General features: G+C 42.6%; 1 protein-coding gene across 4 annotated transcripts; it reads right to left on the reverse strand.

Moving 5' to 3' along the window:
• Positions 1-5,475: 5,475 nt before the first annotated feature.
• Positions 5,476-22,706, reverse strand: LOC139383473 (paired box protein Pax-9-like). Of its 4 annotated transcripts, none has more exons than XM_071128026.1 (3): positions 22,529-22,706; positions 21,284-21,873; positions 5,476-6,602 (listed from the first exon to the last, which is right to left on the reverse strand). In XM_071128026.1, the coding sequence occupies exons 1-3, from the start codon at positions 22,530-22,532 to the stop codon at positions 6,336-6,338; spliced, it is 861 nt and encodes a 286-aa protein (XP_070984127.1). In that variant the 5' UTR covers positions 22,533-22,706; the 3' UTR covers positions 5,476-6,335. The 4 variants fall into 4 exon arrangements, with proteins under 4 accessions (XP_070984127.1, XP_070984126.1, XP_070984128.1 ...); XM_071128025.1 differs by having other exon boundaries at positions 21,284-21,903; XM_071128027.1 differs by having other exon boundaries at positions 6,308-6,602; positions 21,241-21,903.
• Between the last annotated feature and the right edge of the window lie 1,122 nt (positions 22,707-23,828).

The following is a 23,828-nucleotide window of genomic DNA, read 5'->3' on the forward strand; positions in this document are numbered from 1 at the left end:
TATAGGAAACAATCTGTCTCTTGTCCCCTTCCTTGTAAAGACTCCAGTGATCTTGTGTGTGTGTGTGTGTGTGTGTGTGTGTGTGTGTGTGTGTGTGTGTGTGTGTGTGTGTGTGTGTGTGTGTGTGTGTGTGTGTGTGTGTGTGTGTGTTTAACACGCCAGACTCATGTATTCCAGTAATTGTGTGTGTGTGTGTGTGTGTGTGTGTGTGTGTGTGTGTGTGTGTGTGTGTGTGTGTGTGTGTGTGTGTGTGTGTGTGTGTGTGTGTGTGTGTGTGTGTGTGTGTGTGTGTGTGTGTGTGTGTGTGTGTTTAACACGCTCTTAACCCATGTATTCCAGTAGTAGTGTGTGTTGCACTCGACTCAGTGTTACTCTAGTTGGAGCTTGTCTTGTTTCTGAATGCGTTGGGTGGAGTAAAGATAACCATATGACATTTGGAGGCAGACTCAACATCATGAATTAACAACACATGTTCTTTCTGCCCCCTTCATTCTTAAAACGACAGCGTTTCCCTTTTGGACCTCACTTCCAGAACGTTTGACCTACATTAGATTGAAGAGTGCCCAGATTATTACACCAAACTATTTATCTTTGTTTACAAAACATACTGATCACATATTTTAAAAGCAATGTCTTAATTTAAACGTGGTTATATTTTAGGTTCCTTCCTATAAGCCAAAAGAAATGGACTTTGTCCAAGAGTGATGTGTGTTTTAGTTGTTAAGAAAATCATCAAAGGTAGACTCAGCGATATGACGTAGATGCAGAAAGTAAACCTCATAGTGGGTCAATTTCCTCAACAACTAAGAGCGGTGAAGCGTGAGGGTGAACATTTCCGCTCTATTGAGGCCCTGGCTACCACAGTGTGAAGCAAACCAGTGCACATGCGCAGATACTCTCTGTGACCGTGTGAGAGGAACATTTTGCATCTCGCTCATCTCAATATTGGCGGTGCTACTTGTAGCAATGTCATTTTGCTGAGTCTATCTTTAAGGTTGAGCACCATGACTTGGTGGTTCTTCCTATTGTTTGGTTATTGTTTGGTTATTGTTTGGTTATTGTTTGGTTATTGTGTGGTTATTGTTTGGTTAATGTTTGGTTATTGTTTGGTTACTGTTTGGTTATTGTTTGGTTATTGTTTGGTTATTGTGTGGTTATTGTTTGGTTAATGTTTGGTTATTGTTTGGTTAATGTTTGGTTATTGTTTGGTTAATGTTTGGTTAATGTTTGGTTAATGTTTGATTAATGTTTGGTTTGGTTAATGTTTGGTTGATGTTTGGTTATTGTTTGGTTAATGTTTGGTTATTGTTTGGTTAATGTTTGGTTAATGTTTGGTTATTGTTTGGTTAATGTTTGGTTAATGTTTGGTTAATGTTTGCTTATTGTTTGGTTAATGTTTGGTTAATGTTTGGTTAATGTTTGGTTATTGTTTGGTTATTGTTTGGTTATTGTTTAGTTATTGTTTGGTTAATGTTTGTTTAATGTTTGGTTAATGTTTGCTTATTGTTTGGTTAATGTTTGGTTAAAGTTTGGTTAATATTTGGTGATGGATTGAAGGGATTCTGAGTAGGGCTGGTACAGTGTGATCATCTCACTGTGGTTGACGTACGTTCAAAAACAACACTACCATCCCAGAGTTATTGTGCTGATCTAGGATCAGGTCATGCAATCGCTTATTGTGTTCTAAAAGGCAAAACTGATCCTAAATCAGCACTCCTGCTCTTTATAGAGACCCTTTATACATACGGCCACTGTTCATCTTACTGCAGCTCTGTGATGTGGTTCACGTACGGTCAGAAACAACACTAGGATCCCTGATGCAACGGTCCGTGACCACTGGGTGCGGGGGAGAATGCTTTCCAAGTCAAATCAGCCCCGGCATGCAAAGACAATGGGATGAATGTTTACACTGTCACTCACAGAAAGGGACTGTTGATGGAACTCTGTGTTTGGTTTCGCCAGATATAAATGGGACCCATCTCGTCCAAAAGGTTCACTCAAGTTTGCCAAAAAGCACCTGAAAACACCTGGATGATCATCAAGACACTTGGGAGAATGTTCAATGGACAGATGAGTCAAAAGTATAACTTTTTGGATGACATGGGTCCCATTATGCCTGGCAAAAACCAACACTGCATTCCACAGTCAGAACCTTGTACCAACTGTCAAGCATGGTGGTGATAGTGTGATGGTTTGGGGATGCTTTGCTGCCTCAGGACCTGGATAACTTGCCTTCATAGAAGGAGCCATGAAATCCGCTCGGTATCAGAGAATTCTACAGGAGAATGTCAGGCCATCCGTCTGTGAGCTGAAGTGTAGCTGGATCATGCAGCAAGACAATGATACAAAACCCACAATCAAGTCTACATGAAAATGGTTAAAAAGCAACAAATTTGAAGTTTTGGAATGGCCTAGTCAAAGTCCAGTCCGAATCCCAAATGAATAGTTGTGACAGGATTTGAAATGAGCAATGTCGCGGAGTTAAAGCAGATCTACATGCAAGACTGGGCCAACATTCCTCCACAGCAACGTGAGAGACTGATCAACAACTACAGGAAGCGTTTGGCTGGAGTCATTGGAGCTAAAGGTGGCACAACCAGTTATTGCGTTTAAGGGGGCAATTACTTTTTCACACAGGGTTATTAGGTGTTGTGTAACTTTGTTAATGAAATAAATTAACTAGGTATGTAATTGTTGTGTTATTTGTTCACTCAGGTTCCCTTTATCTAATATTAGGTTTTGGTTGAAGATCTGATAACATTCAGTATCAAAAATATGCAAAAGTAGAGATAATTAGAAAGGGGGCAAATACTATTTCACAGCACTGTGTGTCAGTGTATATTATATTAATAAAGTAGTACTATGTAAAATAGCTGCTGAGTTCCATCAAGCTCTCTCTCTCTCTCTCTCTCTCTCTCTCTCTCTCTCTCTCTCTCTCTCTCTCACACACACACACACACACACACACACACACACACACACACACACACACACACACACACACACACCTCTGAAACCTCAGCCCTTTCCCATGTAATGAAGTAGACTATGTAAAAGAGCTGCTGTGTTTCATCAAGCTCACACACTCACACACACACTCCTCTCCGCAACACACACACCTGTCCACAGCACACACACCTCTCCGCAACACACACACCTCTCCGCAACACACACACCTGTCCACAGCACACACACCTGTCCACAGCACACACACCTCTCCGCAACACACACACCTCTCCGCAACACACGCACCTCTCCGCAACACAACCTCAGCCCCGTGCTGCTGGCCTGCTGTTTGCTCAGGACTTAATGAGTGTACATACCCCAGGTCAGGTGGCTGGTGACCTCACAGACCACAGGCAGATCAGGTTGTCCTTGTCACTACTAGTCTCTGAGTCGGTTTGTTACTCCAACACATACACATACAGATGCAGGATCTTAATTTGAGCCAGTTTGCTACAGCAGGAAAATAGTCCTGCAGCTACACAAAATTTGAATTATTGTGTGGACTATAAAAAATTTACATTTTTGTAGGGGTTGATACATTTTCTGTGAAGGAAAATCCAGCCTGAAATGTACAATCTTCATAAGCTTTTTTAAATCTCAAATACACTACAAGTTTTAAATGCCCTGCATTGCAGGAAGGTTCTCCTGCAAAAGGCTAATCAAATTAAGATCCTACACCTGTGCACATACACACACACTCTTTTTTTAATCTCTTTCTCTCCCTCCATAAGTCCCATTATTAGACAGACACAATGCCATTAGAGGCACAAATGCTTTGATTTCTACCTGTGTGATGATTAGCTTTACCCTGTCCATGGTTGAATGGACCTTCTGAATGACATCTCTCATGTCAAACACTTCTTGACACACCAATGGAATCACTATCTATTGGTTACTCTTTTCATGCACAATATTCTCAGATCCACTGGGATGGAAAAACTCAACCCAGATGTTAAAAAAGTAAAAAATAATTTAAACATTAATATATTGACCTACGCTAAAGCTGTGCATTTTAATATAGATCGACAAGAGTAGAAGGTTATCATGGTCGAAATTAATTAATTCAACACGTGTAATTGGAATACGGCTGGGCCTACCTATTCAGAGGCAATGCGGCTGGGTCTACCTATTCAGAGGCAATGCGGCTAGGTCTACCTATTCAGAGGCAATGCGGCTAGGTCTACCTATTCAGAGGCAATGCGGCTGGGTCTACCTATTCAGAGGCAATGCGGCTGGGTCTACCTATTCAGAGGCAATGCGGCTGGGTCTACCTATTCAGAGGCAATGCAGCTGGGTCTACCTATTCAGAGGCAATGCGGCTAGGTCTACCTATTCAGAGGCAATGCGGCTGGGCCGACCTATTCAGAGGCAATGTGGCTAGGTCTACGTATTCAAAGGCAATGCGGCTAGGTCTACCTATTCAGAGGCAATGCGGCTGGGTCTACCTATTCAGAGGCAATGTGGCTAGGTCTACGTATTCAAAGGCAATGCGGCTAGGTCTACCTATTCAGAGGCAATGCGGCTGGGTCTACCTATTCAGAGGCAATGTGGCTAGGTCTACCTATTCAGAGGCAATGCGGCTAGGTCTACCTATTCAGAGGCAATGCGGCTGGGTCTACCTATTCAGAGGCAATGCGGCTGGGTCTACCTATTCAGAGGCAATGCGGCTGGGTCTACCTATTCAGAGGCAATGCAGCTGGGTCTACCTATTCAGAGGCAATGCGGCTAGGTCTACCTATTCAGAGGCAATGCGGCTGGGTCTACCTATTCAGAGGCGATGCAGCTGGGTCTACCTATTCAGAGGCAATGCGGCTAGGTCTACCTATTCAGAGGCAATGCGGCTGGGTCTACCTATTCAGATTCAAAATGTCACGAAAAGGAAAATGTGAAAGAATTAAGAAACATTTATTCTCTCTGGGTTGGGAAACTGTCGACCACCAGTAGGCAACCTTGCAACGTTTTACCCAGCCGTAGCCTGAGTATACCACCCAGCCGTAGCCTGAGTATACCACCCAGCCGTAGCCTGAGTATACCACCCAGCCGTAGCCTGAGTATACCACCCAGCCGTAGCCTGAGTATACCACCCAGCCGTAGCCTGAGTATACCACCCAGCCGTAGCCTGAGTATACCACCCAGCCGTAGCCTGAGTATACCACCCAGCCGTAGCCTGAGTAAACCACCCAGCCATGACATCCCTACGCAACATTTTTCTTTCATGTCAAGCGAACATTAAGATGGCAACAATAAGTAACACGCACAGAATGTGTTGTATTGAGAAGTTATTGTAAATACCCTATTGTAGATTTTATGCCATTCTGATGCTAAAGTTGTAGCCTAACAAATAGCCTAACAAATAATACTACTTTCACTTGAGTTTCTAAAGTTTCTGAAACAACCGCAACAATTCAGAAAAATCAGGTAACAATCCAAACAATTATTTTAATTCAGATACATTCAATTTCATTGTGCATGTTTTGGAACTGCAGCTTTTTACTGTTCTACCATAATGTAGTCTTAAACATTAGGGAACGTTCCCCATATGATGTAATAACTGCACTTTGTTTAACCGCAGTACCTTAGTCAGTCTAATAAATAAACATTAGGATAACTTCTCTGAAGCGTTGCATTACATTTATGTTGAGAAGTGAAAAAACAATGTTCAATATTGAGACTGTTGAGTTTATAAAAAAAACAGAACACAAACAAAAAAGAAAAAATACAAACATCCAAAATAATGGCAGTTGATTTCACCCTGAAACACTTAAATGCAAACCGTTGTTTTCCTGCTGGTTTAGATCGTCACAGCCTGCTTTAGCCCCTTGTCTCTAATAACATTTGCAGAGAAGTGTTCAAAAATGGGTTTAAGAGACAAGCTGTTGATGAGGATGGCACAATGTCCCCCATCCCCAGTCAGTCAGTCAGTCAGTCCTTCAATACACCTGACCTGACCTGTCCCGTGAGCTGTCTGCTGGACAACAAACAGACAGTGTCATGTCTGTAGATACTGTAGAAAGTGTGGCAAACCTTTCCTTCCATGTCCTGTCTTTAACGGTGTGTTAACTTGAGTTCTCCACAACATGTTATAAGGAAGAGAATGTTGTGATTGATATTTCTCCTCGGTGAGGTCCTTCATTTAAATACAGAGAGGTGATTGTTTGTGATGAGCTGACACGGGACCCATCGTAAGAGAGGACTCATCTCTCCATTTCTCCTTCTGTCATCCTCTTTTCTCTCAATCTGCCCGTCTGTCTGTTCTTCTCCCCCTCTTCTTCCCTCTCTCTCTCCCACCTCTGTCTCTCTGTCCGTCCATTCGCCCGTCTGCCTGTGTTCTACAGTGCTGAGGCGCTGACGGTGTGGGGGTGGAGTGTGTCACGGTGGTGGGCTGTCATACCCTTGAAGGCCAGCGAGGAGGCAATATTGTCACAGCTGTGGTGAGAGAGAGCACTGCCACTGGGCGGCTGCCATGTGGGACCGGTCACATAGGCCGACGTGGTGGCGCTGTACCCCATGTAGGGCGACACTGGGGTGGGGGGGGGGTAGGCCGGGATACTGGGCGCTGTGACATAACTGTTCACTGTGGGAAAACCACTCTGCATCTGTCAGGGAGAAGGGAGAGAGATGGGAGAGAGAGGGGAGAGAGATGGTGAGACAATAGATAGGGAGGAGAGAAACAAGGTGAGGTAGGTAGAGAGCAACATAACGGTTCACTGTGCTTGGGCAAGACACTTTGTGTCAGAGAGAGAGAGATAGATAGAGACACAGGGAGACCAGATTAGACAGAGGTGGAGTGAGGACCAGCGAGAAAGGAGAGACCTGGTTAGACAGAGTTAGAGAAAGAGGAGAGAGACCTGGTTAGACAGGGTTAGAGAAAGAGGAGAGAGACCTGGTTAGACAGAATTAGAGAAAGAGGAGAGAGACCTGGTTAGACAGAGTTAGAGAAAGAGGAGAGAGACCTGGTTAGACAGAGTTAGAGAAAGAGGAGAGAGACCTGGTTAGACAGAGTTAGAGAAAGAGGAGAGAGACCTGGTTAGACAGAGTTAGAGAAAGAGGAGAGAGACCTGGTTAGACAGAGTTAGAGAAATAGGAGAGAGACCTGGTTAGACAGAGTTAGATAAAGAGGAGAGAGACCTGGTTAGACAGAGTTAGAGAAAGAGGAGAGAGACCTGGTTAGACAGAGTTAGAGAAAGAGGAGAGAGACCTGGTTAGACAGAGTTAGAGAAAGAGGAGAGAGACCTGGTTAGACAGAGTTAGAGAAAGAGGAGAGAGACCTGGTTAGACAGAGTTAGAGAAAGAGGAGAGAGACCTGGTTAGACAGAGTTAGAGAAAGAGGAGAGAGACCTGGTTAGACAGAGTTAGAGAAAGAGGAGAGAGACCTGGTTAGACAGAGTTAGAGAAAGAGGAGAGAGACCTGGTTAGACAGAGTTAGAGAAAGAGGAGAGAGACCTGGTTAGACAGAGTTAGATAAAGAGGAGAGAGACCTGGTTAGACAGAGTTAGAGAAAGAGGAGAGAGACCTGGTTAGACAGAGTTAGAGAAAGAGGAGAGAGACCTGGTTAGACAGAGTTAGAGAAAGAGGAGAGAGACCAGGCTAGACAGAGTTAGAGAAAGAGGAGAGAGACCAGGTTAGACAGAGTTAGAGAAAGAGGAGAGAGACCTGGTTAGACAGAGTTAGAGAAAGAGGAGAAGGACCTGGTTAGACAGAGTTAGAGAAAGATGAGAGACACCAGGTTAGACAGAGTTAGAGAAAGAGGGGAGAGACCTGGTTAGACAGAGTTGGAGAAAGAGGAGAGAGACCTGGTTAGACAGAGTTGGAGAAAGAGGAGAGAGACCAGGTTAGACAGAGTTGGAGAAAGAGGAGAGAGACCTGGTTAGACAGAGTTAGAGAAAGAGGAGAGAGACCTGGTTAGACAGAGTTGGAGAAAGAGGAGAGAGACCTGGTTAGACAGAGTTGGAGAAAGAGGAGAGAGACCAGGTTAGACAGAGTTGGAGAAAGAGGAGAGAGACCTGGTTAGACAGAGTAAGAGAAAGAGGAGAGAGACCTGGTTAGACAGAGTTAGAGAAAGAGGAGAGAGACCAGGTTAGACAGAGTTAGAGAAAGAGGAGAGAGACCAGGTTAGACAGAGTTAGAGAAAGAGGAGAGAGACCTGGTTAGACAGAGTTAGAGAAAGAGGAGAGAGACCTGGTTAGACAGAGTTAGAGAAAGAGGAGAGACACCAGGTTAGACAGAGTTGGAGAAAGAGGAGAGAGACCAGGTTAGACAGAGTTGGAGAAAGAGGAGAGAGACCAGGTTAGACAGAGTTGGAAAAAGAGGAGAGAGACCTGGTTAGACAGAGTTAGAGAAAGAGGAGAGAGACCTGGTTAGACAGAGTTAGAGAAAGAGGAGAGAGACCAGGTTAGACAGAGTTAGAGAAAGAGGAGAGAGACCAGGTTAGACAGAGTTAGAGAAAGAGGAGAGAGACCTGGTTAGACAGAGTTAGAGAAAGAGGAGAGAGACCTGGTTAGACAGAGTTAGAGAAAGAGGAGAGACACCAGGTTAGACAGAGTTGGAGAAAGTGGAGAGAGACCAGGTTAGACAGAGTTGGAGAAAGAGGAGAGAGACCAGGTTAGACAGAGTTGGAAAAAGAGGAGAGAGACCTGGTTAGACAGAGTTAGAGTCAGGTAGAGAGAGTGACCAGGTTAGACTGAGTTAGAGTGCGGTAGAGAGAGATCATGTTAGACAGAGGTAGAGTAAGGTAGAGAGAGAAGAGACCTGGTTAGACAGCGATAGAGTGAGGTAGAGAGAGAGAGGAGAGACCAGGTTAGATAGAGGTAGAGTCAGGTAGAGAGAGAGAGACCAGGTTAGACTAAGGTAGAGTGAGGTAGAGAGAGAGGAGAGACCAGGTTAGATAGAGGTAGAGTCAGGTAGAGTGAGGTAGAGAGAGAGAGACCAGGTTAGACTGAGATAGAGCTAGGTAGAAAGAGAGAGGTAGAGAGAGGAGAGACCAGGTTAGACAGAGGTAGAGTGAGGTAGAGAGAGAGAGGAGAGACCTGGTTAAACAGAGGTAGAGTCAGGTAGAGAGAGGAGAGACTAGGTTAGACTGGGAGAGTGAGGTAGAGAGAGAGAGAGAGAGAGAGAGAGTGAGGTAGAGAGAGGAGAGACCAGGTTAGACAGAGTTGGAAAAAGAGGAGAGAGACCTGGTTAGACAGAGTTAGAGAAAGAGGAGAGAGACCAGGTTAGACAGAGTTAGAGTCAGGTAGAGAGAGGAGAGACCAGGTTAGACTGAGGTAGAGTGAGGTAGAGAGAGGAGAGACTAGGTTAGACTGAGTTAGAGAAAGTGGAGAGAGACCTGGTTAGATAGAGTTAGAGTCAGGTAGAGTCAGGTAGAGAGAGAGTGACCAGGTTAGACTGAGTTAGAGTGCGGTAGAGAGAGATCATGTTAGACAGAGGTAGAGTAAGGTAGAGAGAGAAGAGACCTGGTTAGACAGCGATAGAGTGAGGTAGAGAGAGAGAGGAGAGACCAGGTTAGATAGAGGTAGAGTCAGGTAGAGAGAGAGAGACCAGGTTAGACTAAGGTAGAGTGAGGTAGAGAGAGAGGAGAGACCAGGTTAGATAGAGGTAGAGTCAGGTAGAGTGAAGTAGAGAGAGAGAGACCAGGTTAGACTGAGATAGAGCTAGGTAGAAAGAGAGAGGTAGAGAGAGGAGAGACCAGGTTAGACAGAGGTAGAGTGAGGTAGAGAGAGAGGAGAGACCTGGTTAAACAGAGGTAGAGTCAGGTAGAGAGAGGAGAGACTAGGTTAGACTGGGAGAGTGAGGTAGAGAGAGAGAGAGAGAGAGAGAGAGAGAGAGAGAGAGAGAGAGAGAGAGAGAGTGTGAGGTAGAGAGAGGAGAGACCAGGTTAGACAGAGGTAGAGTGAGGTAGAGAGAGGAGAGACCTGGTTAGACAGAGGTAGAGTCAGGTAGAGGGAGAAGAGACTAGGTTAGACTGAGAGAGACCAGGTTAGACAGAGGTAGAGTGAGGTAGAAAGAGAGGAGATACCGTGTTAGACAGAGGCAGTGTCAGGTAGAGAGAGGAGAGACTAGGTTAGACTGAGGTAGAGAGAGACCAGCGTAGAGAGAGAGAGAGAGAGAGAGAGACAGAGAGAGAGAGAGGGGGGGGGGGACAGGTTACAGAGAGGTAGAGAGAGAGAACAGGTTACATAGAGGTAGAGAGAGAGAACAGGTTACAGAGAGGTAGAGGTAGAGAGAGAGAGAACAGGTTACAGAGAGGTAGAGGTAGAGAGAGAACAGGTTACAGAGAGATAGAGGTAGAGAGAGAGAGAGAGAGAACAGGTTACAGAGAGGTAGAGGTAGAGAAAGAGAACAGGTTACAGAGAGATAGAGGTAGAGAGAGAGAGAGAACAGGTTACAGAGAGGTAGAGGTAGAGAGAGAGAACAGGTTACAGAGAGGTAGATGTAGAGAGAGAACAGGTTACAGAGAGGTAGAGGTAGAGAGAACAGGTTACAGAGAGGTAGAGGTAGAGGTAGAGAGAGAGCGAGAACAGGTTACAGAGAGGTAGATGTAGAGAGAGAACAGGTTACAGAGAGATAGAGGTAGAGGGAGAGAGAACAGGTTACAGAGAGGTAGAGGTAGAGAGAGAGAGAGAACAGGTTACAGAGAGGTAGAGGTAGAGAGAGAGAGAGAACAGGTTACAGAGAGGTAGAGGTAGAGAGAGAGAGAGAACAGGTTACAGAGAGGTAGAGGTAGAGAGAGAGAGAGAGAGAGAGAGAGAGAGAGAGAGAGAACAGGTTACAGAGAGGTAGAGGTAGAGAGAGAGAACAGGTTACGTAAAGGTAGAGAGAGAGAGAGAGAGAACAGGTTACAGAGAGGTAGAGGTAGAGAGAGAGAACAGGTTATGTAGAGGTAGAGAGAGAACAGGTTACGTAGAGGTAGAGAGAGAGAACAGGTTACAGAGAGGTAGAGAGAGAGAGAGAGAGAACAGGTTACAGAGAGGTAGATGTAGAGAGAGAACAGGTTACAGAGATAGAGGTAGAGGGAGAGAGAACAGGTTACAGAGAGGTAGAGGTAGAGAGAGAGAACAGGTTACAGAGAGGTAGAGGTAGAGAGAACAGGTTACAGAGAGGTAGAGGTAGAGGTAGAGAGAGAGAGAGAACAGGTTACAGAGAGGTAGAGGCAGAGAGAGAGAGAGAACAGGTTACAGAGAGGTAGAGGTAGAGAGAGAGAGAGAGAGAGAGAGAGAGAGAGAGAGAGAGAGAGAGAGAACAGGTTACAGAGAGGTAGAGGTAGAGAGAGAGAGAGAGGGAGAGAGAGAGAGAGAGAATATGTTACAGAGAGGTAGAGGTAGAGAGAGAGAACAGGTTACGTAGAGGTAGAGAGAGAGAGAGAGAACAGGTTACAGAGAGGTAGAGGTAGAGAGAGAGAGAGAGAACAGGTTACATAGAGGTAGAGAGAGAGAACAGGTTACAGAGAGGTAGAGAGAGAGAGAGAGAACAGGTTACAGAGAGGTAGAGGTAGAGAGAGAGAACAGGTTACAGAGAGGTAGAGGTAGAGAGAGAGAGAGAGAGAGAGAACAGGTTACAGAGAGGTAGAGGTAGAGAGAGAGAGAGAGAGAGAGAGAGAGAGAGAGAGAGAGAACAGGTTACAGAGAGGTAGAGGTAGAGAGAGAGAGAGAGCAGGTTACAGAGAGGTAGAGGTAGAGAGAGAGAGAGAGAACAGGTTACAGAGAGGTAGAGGTAGAGAGAGAGAACAGGTTACGTAGAGGTAGAGAGAGAGAGAGAGAGAGAGAACAGGTTACAGAGAGGTAGAGGTAGAAAGAGAGAACAGGTTATGTAGAGGTAGAGAGAGAACAGGTTACGTAGAGGTAGAGAGAGAGAACAGGTTACAGAGAGGTAGAGAGAGAGAGAGAGAGAACAGGTTACAGAGAGGTAGAGGTAGAGAGAGAACAGGTTACAGAGAGGTAGAGGTAGAGAGAGAGAGAGAGAGAGAGAGAGAGAGAGAGAGAGAGGGAGAACAGGTTACAGAGAGGTAGAGGTAGAGAGAGAGAGAGAACAGGTTACAGAGAGGTAGAGAGAGAGAGAGAGAACAGGTTACAGAGAGGTAGAGAGAGAGAGAGAGAACAGGTTACAGAGAGGTAGAGGTAGAGAGAGAGAGAGAGAGAGAGAGAGAGAGAGAGAACAGGTTACAGAGAGGTAGAGGTAGAGAGAGAGAGAGAGAGAGAGAGAGAGAGAGAGAGAGAGAGAGAGAGAGAGAGAGAGAGAGAGAGAGAGAGAGAGAGAGATTAACAGGTTACAGAGATGTAGAGGTAGAGAGAGAGAACAGGTTACAGAGAGGTAGAGAGAGAACAGGTTACAGAGAGGTAGAGAGAGAACAGGTTACAGAGAGGTAGATGTAGAGGTAGAGAGAGAGGAGAAAGACAGAAGGGGAGGAGAAGAGGCATTAGGGAAATATGGTGTAGGTGGTCATCGAGGGAAGGGGACTGGAGAGAGATGAGGAAAAGGAGAAAGGGAGAAGTGAGAGTTATGGTGAGGCTTAGGGTTGAGCTAAAATGTACTGTACTGTAGGTTAATGGTAGAGAGGTGACAGGTGAGATAGGAGAAGAGAGGGTGAACGTGGACAGAATAAAATAGGCATTTGGAGAAGTGTAGGTTTTGTTGAGAGGGAGGAGAGAGGAGATGTGGGATGACAGAAATGAACAAGAGAAAGGGGAAAGAAATGTACAGAGGGTTAAACAAGCATGAGCAACGTTTTGGAACCATGACAAAAAATAACTTTGAGAATTCACCAAATTGTTTCAACACTTTGCCTTAGATATTATATCCATGTGTGGTCTATTCTATGACTTATGGGAATCAGAATGGTTTCTGCGGAAGAGAGATCATTTTCGTTGCTGTATAGTATTTGGCCAGGAATTCCTCGACATAAGACCCAATGCCTATATTATTTTTTCTTTCGATGGACATTTACAGACGATGCGCGTGCATTACTCTAAACTCTTTTAGTTTTTACGGACCCTAGGCCTATATTTAAGGGATGTTTTGTATATCACGAAGCAAAATGCCGTTGGCCTACTTACATCATGGCATTTTAGTTTACGGTTAACCTATCTAATGTTCTCCTACTGAATGTTTTCCATAGGCCTACATAGCCTTAATTTAATGTTTAGTTTTTTAAAGATATTGAAATGATTTTAAAGCTAATAAATAGTTAATAAAGTAGCCTAGCCTACATAGCCCATGTTGCACATATCTTCATTTGGTACAATTATTTTCCCGGTGTTGGATATTGATAAATCAATGTGCACACGTCACATGAATAAATTCAGTTTTATCGAATCCTGATATTCTACACGACTTGTTTTTCGTATAGGCCAACTTTTTTTCCCCCTCCTTTATTCATAAGTATTAAATGTGAAGTCAGACTTGCTTGTTTGTGGCTCTCAATAGTTATTTTAATGGCTATCATTCTACAGTCAATTCTGTCAAATGGAAAAAGGCAAGATTACCAATTGAATTCTAGTTTTTTATTTCGTTACATAATTTACTTTATTTTTGTTTATCGTTTTCATGCCATCATGTTATACAAGACGGCATACCTGAGATTAATCACAAATAGCCTATATTGACAGATAAAGGAAATTTAAATTGGAATAGGCGCCCACTGAATAGGCCGACAGATGAGGATCATTGAAATAACAATAATACATATTTTATCATATTTATTCTAATCCAATCTCGAGGTATTTAGACAACAGTAGACCACATTTAAATGCATAAAATGGTTTAGCCTAATAGGCTAATAAATCAGAATTGTAGGGAAAATGCCGTGGTATCCAACATGTCAGTCAAAACCTAATGGTCTTTGCTATGTTGCTATTATGTCTGATGAAAACGATCCTATAGACTCTGGACTACTGGCACGTAAGAAAGGCATTTAAAGATTACATCCGAGCCGCCGGCGTTGTTTGTGAATATGCGTGTAGTTACCTTAAATTGAAATGTAATGATCCAATTATTTTTCCAAAGAGTGACATGATACACCCTGCCCCGTGGGCGCGTGACTGGGACAACTCAAGTAGGCCTACCGTTAAGAGAACGTCAGGCACTGCATGCATGTACTGTAGCCAAAAAAAATAGTATACATCTTGAATTCATTGTAAATGTTTTTGATTATTTTCAAATGTTTGCGTGTGGGTTCGATAAAAAAAAAATATATAATATTTGTTATTAATCTATACATGCTTCATTGACCTGTCATTGGGAAGGAGTTATTTATTCATGTTTCTCATCAGTAAATAGCTGTGCCATTGCAGTTGCATAGCCTGTTCGCTGACACTTGAACAAAGAAAAAACAACATTATTTTAGCAAAAGTTTTATTTGGACATAATGAATTCTTCAGCTTTTTGAAATCCCCACTCCTTAATTCAGTCGCCAGAAGTCTACTTTTATTATAAGGGGGACTGTCGATGTGGGTAGGGAGAGGGCGGGCGTGTTCCGTTGTGTTTTGAAAGTGCGTGCCGACTGCAGTGTGTATAGTGCTTTTAAATATGGGTCTATATGCCCCAATTTGAAAGGATTTAGTACATCAGTAGGCCTAGTTTATCATCATCAAATGAAGTCCCGTTGACAACTATAGGCCTATAGCAGCCTGTTGCAGGCAGAGAAAGCCACACATTGAAAATGGGGCGTTCGAATCGATTAAAACCGCACGATTTGCAATCCGAATAGTTTCAAATGTCTCGTATTATAAGTAGTTCTTATATTCTGATGATGGCTTTAGATCAGACTTTGACATACAACATCTCAAAACTAAATAATTTGCTTATTGAAACATTGGAATAAAATAAAGTAATCATCTAAAAAATAACTTGACCTATGGCTGATTATGCCATGTATAGACTATCTGAAAAAGGCATTAGGCATACATTTTTTTTTATCTGAACGAGTTATATCCCCACCGCATGTGTTTTTCTGCATAATTTGTCACCGTTGATGCATCAAACGGTAATCTATTGAAAAAATCGAGGTCTCCATGTATCATCAACTGATAATAACTCGCCAGTCTTTTGGTCTCAAGGGTGGTTTCAATGCTGCATGTATAAACAACAAAACATCACATACATTTGACAACACCATACTTGAATATCGATCAATTCACTTCACATTATACAATTTGAAAAGGTCCGTGGGCCTTTTTCCACTAGGCGTTATGGGCGTCAAGACCCCGGGATTAGTTTTGGCATTATCTCGCGTGCCCCCGACGATATATCAAACGAAGTACGCATGACTCCCCCTCTCACTTCCTCGCTCACACATACTATATCACTCATGCACGCTCGCACTCACACTCTGTGTCCTCCACCTCACACGTTGTTTGCACCCTTGCAGTCGATATATTATCCAACATAAAATGCACCATATTTTCTAACACAAGACTAACACCGAGTTTAGTGAGATGTTCTTTGTGAAACTTTTGGAATTAAAATACGTTTATACACACAAAAAATATCATATGTTATTCGACTAGGCCTATTAGTGGGATAAGCGTCGATGAAATTTACCCACAATTTCAGCAATACCTTTCAACTTCTATTAGATCAGCGTGCAAATCATTATTGGAGGTTAATTGTTAACATAAATGTAGCCTAGTACCCTGGCCAAAATATATAAACGTGTCATTACGTTTGAATTATTTAAACCAGTCTTGTTATTCATTTACATTAGGCCTAATATTAGTCATTATAGCACGTTGGTTAAGACAATACGGAAATGCCATGCAATTAGGAAGTCAGCATAAAATATACTACAATTACACACAAAAATAAAATATATATTTTTTTAATTCTCCGATGACTGTTATGATTATCTTAATCTGTCAATAGGTGTGTCTTTCTGTTTTGTGCCAATTGATTTTCTCTTCTTGAATGAAAATATAATATTCATGTAGAAACGTGTCCAATTTATTTTTAAGAACAAATTCGTATTTACAATGACGGCCTACCGGACAACAGTGGGTTAACTGCCTTGTTCAGGGGCAGAACGACAGATTTTTACCTTGTTAGCTCGGGGATTGGATCCAGCAACAACGCTCTAACCACTAGGATACCTGCCGCAAGATGACTTGTTTCCTCTGGTCAAGTTAACTGGTAGAAAATATAGGGACTTGGGAAGTCTAGTTTATTTTTCTTCATTGATATCCCTAAATCTTATAAGATAAAGGCAAGTGGCTGCAAAGTACAAAATAACAAGCTTTTGCTGAAAAAATTTGCTAATTAAATGTGTTACCCCCATACAACATTTGGCTATGGAATATCGCTATATTTAAAGTTTCATTCAAACAGAACTCTACAACCCTTCCATTTTTTTAGCAGTTTAACAACTGCAGTAACTGCACTCTAACTGCACTCTAACTGACAGTAACACTGAAAAATTACTGCAGTAAAAAAACGGTGTTAGTTTGGATGAAGTTATTTTCAGCATGCTGCAGTTATACTGCAGTGTACTGCAGTTATACTGCACTCTGACTGCAATATTTTTTAGTACGGAAAAGTTGGTCTATTCAGATGCACATCATACACAGTGCCTTCGGAAGGTATTCAGACCCCTTGATATTTTTCCACGTTTTGTTACATTACAGCCTTATTCTAAAATTGATTAAATAGTTTTTTCCTTCGTCAATCTACACACAATACCCCATAATGACAAAGTAAAATAGGTTTTTTAGACATTTTTGCAAATGTTTTTAAAAAATCAGACACATCACATTTACATAAGTATTCAGACCCTTTATTCAGCACTTTGTTGAAGCACCTTTGGCAGCGATTACAGCATCGAGTCTTGTTGGGTATGACGCTGCAAGCTTGGCACACCTGTATTTGGGGACTTTCTCTCATTCTTCTCTGCAGATCCTCTTAAGCTCTATCAGGTTGGATGGGGAGCGTCGCTGCACAGCTATTTTCAGGTCTCTCCAGAGATGTTTGATCAGGTTCATGTCCGGGCTCTGGCTGGGCCACTCAAGGACATTTAGAGACTTGTCCCGAAGCCACTCCTGCATTGTTTTGGCTGTGTGCTTAGGGTCATTGTCCTGTTGGAAGTTGAACCTTCCCCCAGTCTGAGGTCCTGAGCACTCTGGAGCAGGTTTTCATCAAGGATCTCTCTGTACTTCGCTCTGTTCATCTTTGCCCCTATCCTGACTAGTCTCCCAGTCGCTGCCGCTGACAAACATCCAAACAGCATGATGCAGCCACCACCACGCTTCACCGTAGGGATGTTGCCAGGTTTCCTCTAGACGTGAATGACACTTGGCATTTAGGCCAAAGAGTTCAAGCTTGGTTTCATCAGACCAGAGAATCTTGTTTCTTATGGAATGAGAATCTTTAGGCGCCTTTTGGCAAACTCCAAGAGGGCTGTCATGTGCTTTTTACTGAAAAGTGGCTTCCTTCTGACCACTACCATAAATGCCTGCTTGGTAGAGTGTTGCAGAAAAGGTTGTCCTTCTGTAAGTTTCTCCCATCTCCACAGAGGAACTCTAGAGCTCTGTCAGAGTGACCATTGGGTTCTTGGTCACCTCCCTGGCCAAGGCTCTTCTCCCCGATTGCTCAGTTTAGCCGGGTGGCCAGCTTTAGGAAGAGTATTGGTGGTTCCAAACTTCTTCCATTTAAGAATGATGGAGGCCACTGTGTTTTTGGGGACCTTCAATGCTGCAGACATTTGTTGGTACCCTTCCCCAGATCTGTACCTCGACACAATCCTGTCTCGGAGCTCTACGGACAATTCCTTCGACCTAATTGCTTGGTTTTTGCTCTGACATGCCCTGTCAACTGTGGGACCTTATATAGACAGGTGTGTGCCTTTCCAAATCATGTCCAATCAATTTAATTTACCACAGTTGAACTCCAATCAAGTTGTACAAACATCTCAAGGATGATCAATGGAAACCGGATGCACCAGAGCTCAATTTCGAGTCACATAGCAAAAGGTCTGAATACTTATGTAAATCAAGTATTTCTGTTTATTATTTTTATTATGTATTTCTGTTTATTATTTGTAATACATTTGCTAAAATAAAAAAATAAAAAACTGTTTTCACTTTGTCATAATGGGGTATTGTATGTAGATTATGGAATGTTCAACAAAAAAAAATGAATAAGATTGTAATGTAACAGAATGTGGTCTGAATACTTCCCGAAGGCACTGTATGTCAAGATGTCAATATCTATCACCTGCAAGGAAATGTATGGGTCCGGAGGTTCCAGGTTATTGGTTAATTTGTCACAGAACTGAATCAATCATATGCCAGTGCCACACATATGCCACACAAAAGTACAATATGTAATAGCAATCTTACAGCACGATAGCCCTATGTAGCCGAATAGAACCAGCCACAGTAGCCTATACACTGCGGTGGTCGGTGCCTTGTCTAGAGGCATACCGCCCACCTCCAGAGAAGGAGTTAGCGTGTCAATATGATTGAAAGCACCAAGAAAGCATACTCAACTCGTATATTGATTATACAATAAGTGTGAGACACTAAACTTGAAGGTCATCATATTGTACTTGACCTTGTGATTAACACAAATTAGGCTAAAGATGGATAAGGATGGAATTCTATAGAAAAGGAGGTGTTTCCTTTTACCTGTGTGCATTTTGCTTCAGGTTCTATAGAATGCGGTGGTTTATGCTGCACGCCATTGACTAGTTGAGAACTTGCTGATGGCAGAAAATGTGTTCTGTTTATAACACTCCATTCTTCTAGTTTGGCGCTGGGAAAGGACGAACCGTCACTAACTGCATGGAGCAAAGCAAAGAGACACAGAGACAGAGGAGAGGGAAGTCAGAGGAGATGAACTGAAGAGACTTCACGCTACCACTCCCATCTATTGTAGGAATTCATCTCACCTCAAAACTATACAGCTTTTTTTAGCAAAACCCCCGACTAAAAGTTATCCTGCAAAAATACGACGAATACTTGAAATGGTAACGATCATCATTTGCTAGGAATGACTTCAGATCCGACCATGTAAATAGAGAAATGGCTAGGGCTATGGTTGTCTTAAAAGGCGTTTCTGCATCTGTTTAGACAAATCTGAATTAGGCAGACTCGCTTTGTGCAGAGGGCGCCTAGTCCTAGTCATTTCTCTATTTACATGATCTGAAGTAATTCCTCAGAACCCTGGAAAACCCGTATATGTGTGTGGTTTTGCCTTAGCCTACTGATCAAACCGAAGCAGCTCATTGCTAAAAGGAATGCAGTAAGACGATTCTTTCGTGTAATGGTCAGGAACATTTAACCAAGCCCGTCTTCCTGTGGGGACAAATTAGATTTACTTGAACCGTTCCCCCTTTGAACGTGATGGATATTATATTATACACGGTTCCCAGAGTTTAGAATAGGAAAAGTAAGCCCACCAGTGTTGTAACTTGAGAAGACCACTGAATCGATTATTTTTTTCTCGACCCACTTTACTTTCTTTCAACAAATCAAGTTTTACTTGTAGTTGTCTGTTTTGTGCATAAAGACATTTGTTAAAATATTTGTTGAAGGTCTATAAGGTTGGGGTCTTTTTTTAGGGTATTTTTCTTAAATAATCATTCGCTGACATAAAGCTGTCTTGGGTTATTTCGAGGGAGGATGTATGTTATTTTCCGTTCTTGATGGAGCGGTAGGCCTGGCTTGGAGTCGTGTGTGTGTGTGTGTGTGTGTGTGTGTGTGTGTGTGTGTGTGTGTGTGTGTGTGTGTGTGTGTGTGTGTGTGTGTGACAGTGCCATTTGATGACCAATGCCTTTCAAAATATCGCCATATTCCAAATGCAACTCATATAATTTTTTACGCATAGCCTATAGTTTTACGCTAAGCCTATTGTTTTACGCATGAGGCCTGTACTCGCCATTTGCGTCTTAGTGATATTTTTTACGCTCTTTGTCTTAGAATATGCCTACTGTATTGAGTATTCACACCATGTTGTTGTGTAAACCCAACAGCAGATCTATAATAGGCCATATCATAGTCAAGTTTTTCTAAATTAAAACCGGAGTCTCGAGGCTGGCGAAGTAATCGTGGCGCTAGAAGGCCTCACGTCATTCAGTGTACATTATACTTATTTCGGCTTTCAAAACCTGCCGCAAACATCTGCTAATAATTTGGAAATGCATAAATTGTTTATAAAGGCATTCTTTGAGAACACATTCCTCCCCGGGATTTCTTGTTCGGCTTTGCGCTGCGTTTGAGGGGCGAAGCCTTGTTGTTTAGATTGTCGGAGTTAAGTTAAGACATGGAATGGCCGCGGCCTCTGGTATCTAAAGAGTTATATTATACAAGCTCTAGGGAGAGTGGCATGTTTCTATCCTACAAGGCGGTGAGACGCAAGAGCGTTCTATCTTCTGACAGATGCACAGTTATGACATGCGCATAGGCGGTCGACTGACATCTTACACTTTCCTAGCTGAAACAAAAAACGTTGTCCCTAAAAATCTTATTCACAAGAAAAGCCATGTATTTTTTATTTGTTGAAGGTCATATTTATTTAGGCTATATTGTTTCCAAAACATAATAGTATTTGTGGTAACATGGCGAAAACGAACTGTCCAATCATGACTGTAACTAACAAAAACAAGTTCTCTAAACTGAGATAGGGCCTTTTACGCAACAACACAGGCCTTCGGTAGCCTAGTTCAATATAGCCCGTTTAGCCTATTGGAGCATTATGATAGTCTAAAAACGTGTGAAACTGCATTGCAGGCGTGTGAATTTGAAGCAAGGCAAGAACTAAATGTGTGGCTGCAAGACACGGCAAAGCTTTGAACACCTCATTTTGATTTGAGTTCATCTCCTCGTGCACCGCTGCGCCTTCCCTTCGTTATCCCACTAATATTCCACATCCGCCCCAAGCCTTCCTTCAACCATCTGTTTTAATGCAACCGTTTGAACTAGGAACTAAACGTTACCAATACATGCATGCACTCACCGGTTCTAGCAAATAACACATCACTAACTTAGAAAGCCAATACATTTTCGCACTTCGTTCGCTATTTTATATTTCATTAGTAGAATAATGATCCTGATAAAAAAAAACTGCAGAACTCAAAATGTAAAAAGTTACACATCTGCCTACCTTGCGACAAGGCCCACTACACGCAAGTACACACGCAGACACGCCAAGTACGCACACGCACCGCACCCCCTGCTGACCCATGCGTTTTCCTATTTATTTTAACCATTAGCAAATTCTTTGCCCATGTACCAAAGTAAAAATCATGCTTACTTTGTTGCTCTGTTATCGACCGAATCCCCAGAATATCTGTTACCGAGTGCGATGAGGGCCATATCCTGTGCATAGCCATGTGTCCAGGGAGGGAGTGCATGCCTGGGGGAGTCGGTACTTTGGTTCCAGAGGCTCCGATGGGGGTCGGATACGAGTATATGTGGTTGTATGGTAGCGTTGGTTGAGGTGGTTGGTGAGACGACTGCTTGCTGGACTCATACTGGCTCTGCTGGGATAGATTGCCAATCTTGTTGCGGAGGATCCGACTGATGGAGCTCACAGATGGTAGATTAAATTTGTCACAAACGCCATCAGCCAGTAGCCTGTCTCGGATCTCCCATGCGAAAATACCCGGGTCCCTCTGCTTGTATGTCCGTATGTGCTTGACCACTGACGGCGTGGTGACCCGTGGCTTGCTGCCCCCGATCGCTCCCGGGAGTATAGAGCCGGTCTCATTATACCGGGCCAGTATCTTGCTGACGCACCCGTGGGACACCCGGAGCTGTCTGCTGATGTCGCAAGGTCTGATGCCCAGCTGAGCGAGCTCTACAATCCGCAGCCGGATGGCGTTGGGTAGCGGTCTGCCGTTGACGAAAACACCGCCGAGCTGGTTCACCTCTCCGAAGGCTGGCTCTGGTGTCATGGAAACATATACAGAGACAGCTAAATGAAACACACATCTTAAGTTAGACAACTTGTAGCTGTAGTAGCCTGTAATCACAACAATGCCCTATTATGACTAGTGTTGTTAATCATGCCTAAATGCTAATGCGGTCTGCAATGTTGTTTCCACCCGGTTAAGAACGAATTAAATGCTTATTTACAGCATATGAGATTGTCTTAAATGTATTGGGATGTATATAGAATATGTATGTCTTTATAATACACTCAAAACAGATGCGTAAAACCCAATTTAGCGTGTGATGAAAATAAAAACATGTCCTAACTTCAGTCGCTCATAAAAACCCCGCGCATTTTTTAGTTTGTCCATAATATACTGCTACATTGTAATATCGTTGTGTTTTACTTTCAAGATACAGTTGCAGTACAAATGTGTTTTACGCATATCTATGCTATAGGCTAGTTTTACCAATCAGCTTCTAATAATGGTCATTGGAAAATCCCATCGTAAAAACCAACTGAAGCGTAAAACCACTGTTCGGTGTATCCATACAATCGCCTTATAAGCAATATAGGCTAATCATAATTGAGGCAGGAATACCCGGGGCCGAGTGACTGTTACAGACTAACTCTATCATCGGCACACAATGTTTCCATATAAACTTACCCATTGCGTTTAGTCCACAAATTATTATTGGGATCTCGGAGTTATACCTTCCGTCTAGTTCCGCGTCCAGTTTCGCTGGTGTCTGGAAACCTGTCTAGGGGAGCACAAATCCTCGCTCTCCTCCGCGACGGGTAGGCTACTGCGATAACCAAACTACGATAGTAGCGAGAAGGACAAATCCGCGATGTGTTTCCTGATGGCAGCGGAGACAGGTTTACATTTCAATCCAGACAATCATGGGCCGGACTTCCAAAACGTTGCTTCTCCCCGAGGCTCGGTCCGCCAATGAAAGTTTGAGTTTGTAGAGAGTAGCTTTCCTATTGGACTGAAAGTTTGACATGACATAGCAAGGTAACCCCCTCTCTTCCACAGGAACTACAGACAGGGTTACCCTACCACCACGAATTGCAATTATGAGTTGCACTACACAGGAATGGTAAGTTATAATATTCATATTGTGATTATGAATCATACATAACAATGAATTAAGCTACAGGATAAACCACCAATGTAATCATCCCAATATATTAATACAGTCAAGTGTTTGGCTTTTGCTGCCTATATAGTCAGTGAGTAATTCATGTGATATGAACACAAAATTATGAAAGTGAAAATAACATCTTACATATTATATATTCAATTTCCTCAGTTCAAATGGATAGTCTAACGTCCGTAAAGGCTGTCTTCCCTCACCAACCAAAGAAATAACAAGAGACATTGAGAATATTTGCACATCATGAAGTGGCACCCAGAGTAAGGCCAACGAATCTTATGATGTAATATTCATAGGCCTTGACTTTGACTTATAAATACACAAACAAAAACAAACAAAATAAGTTACTGTCGGAGTTGGTCGTTAGGTCATTGCCTATATTGCTCATTCCTGCTAGGCTACTAATACACTTGTATTTCAATGTTTTTTAAATATAAATGATCCTTGTGTAAAAAATGGAATTTATATTCCAAAGCAGCGCAGGCCTTTTTTTGATTGTTAATTTGTGTATGCTTTAACATATTTTGATTCATCTCTTTCCTCTTGCATAATTTTTCTATAATCGAGATACGAAAAAAATTCATATTTCTAGGTTGATATTCAACTGAGTGTTTAAAAAAAATGTAGGTCTAATGCGTAATCTCAGAAAACTTGGCCTAGAGGGCAGACTATATGTTTGCTATTAATAGCTTGAATAAATGTTAGATTTGCATATTCAACACAATGTATTTATACAAATAAAAAAACATGTATTTGAGTTACTTATAGTTGCATATTTCAAATACATTCTCAATTATTATGAAATAT

This window comes from Oncorhynchus clarkii, chromosome 25, assembly GCF_045791955.1.
Source record: "Oncorhynchus clarkii lewisi isolate Uvic-CL-2024 chromosome 25, UVic_Ocla_1.0, whole genome shotgun sequence".
Lineage (NCBI taxonomy): Eukaryota > Metazoa > Chordata > Actinopteri > Salmoniformes > Salmonidae > Oncorhynchus > Oncorhynchus clarkii.

What these genes read in the sequence shown, in the direction of transcription:
- LOC139383473 (XM_071128025.1), bottom strand. An exon ending in TATGGCCCTCATCGCACTCG is followed by an intron (nt 6,603 to 21,283) that starts GTAACAGATATT and finishes TCTCCCTGACAG; the next exon opens with ATGCAGAGTGGTTTTCCCAC.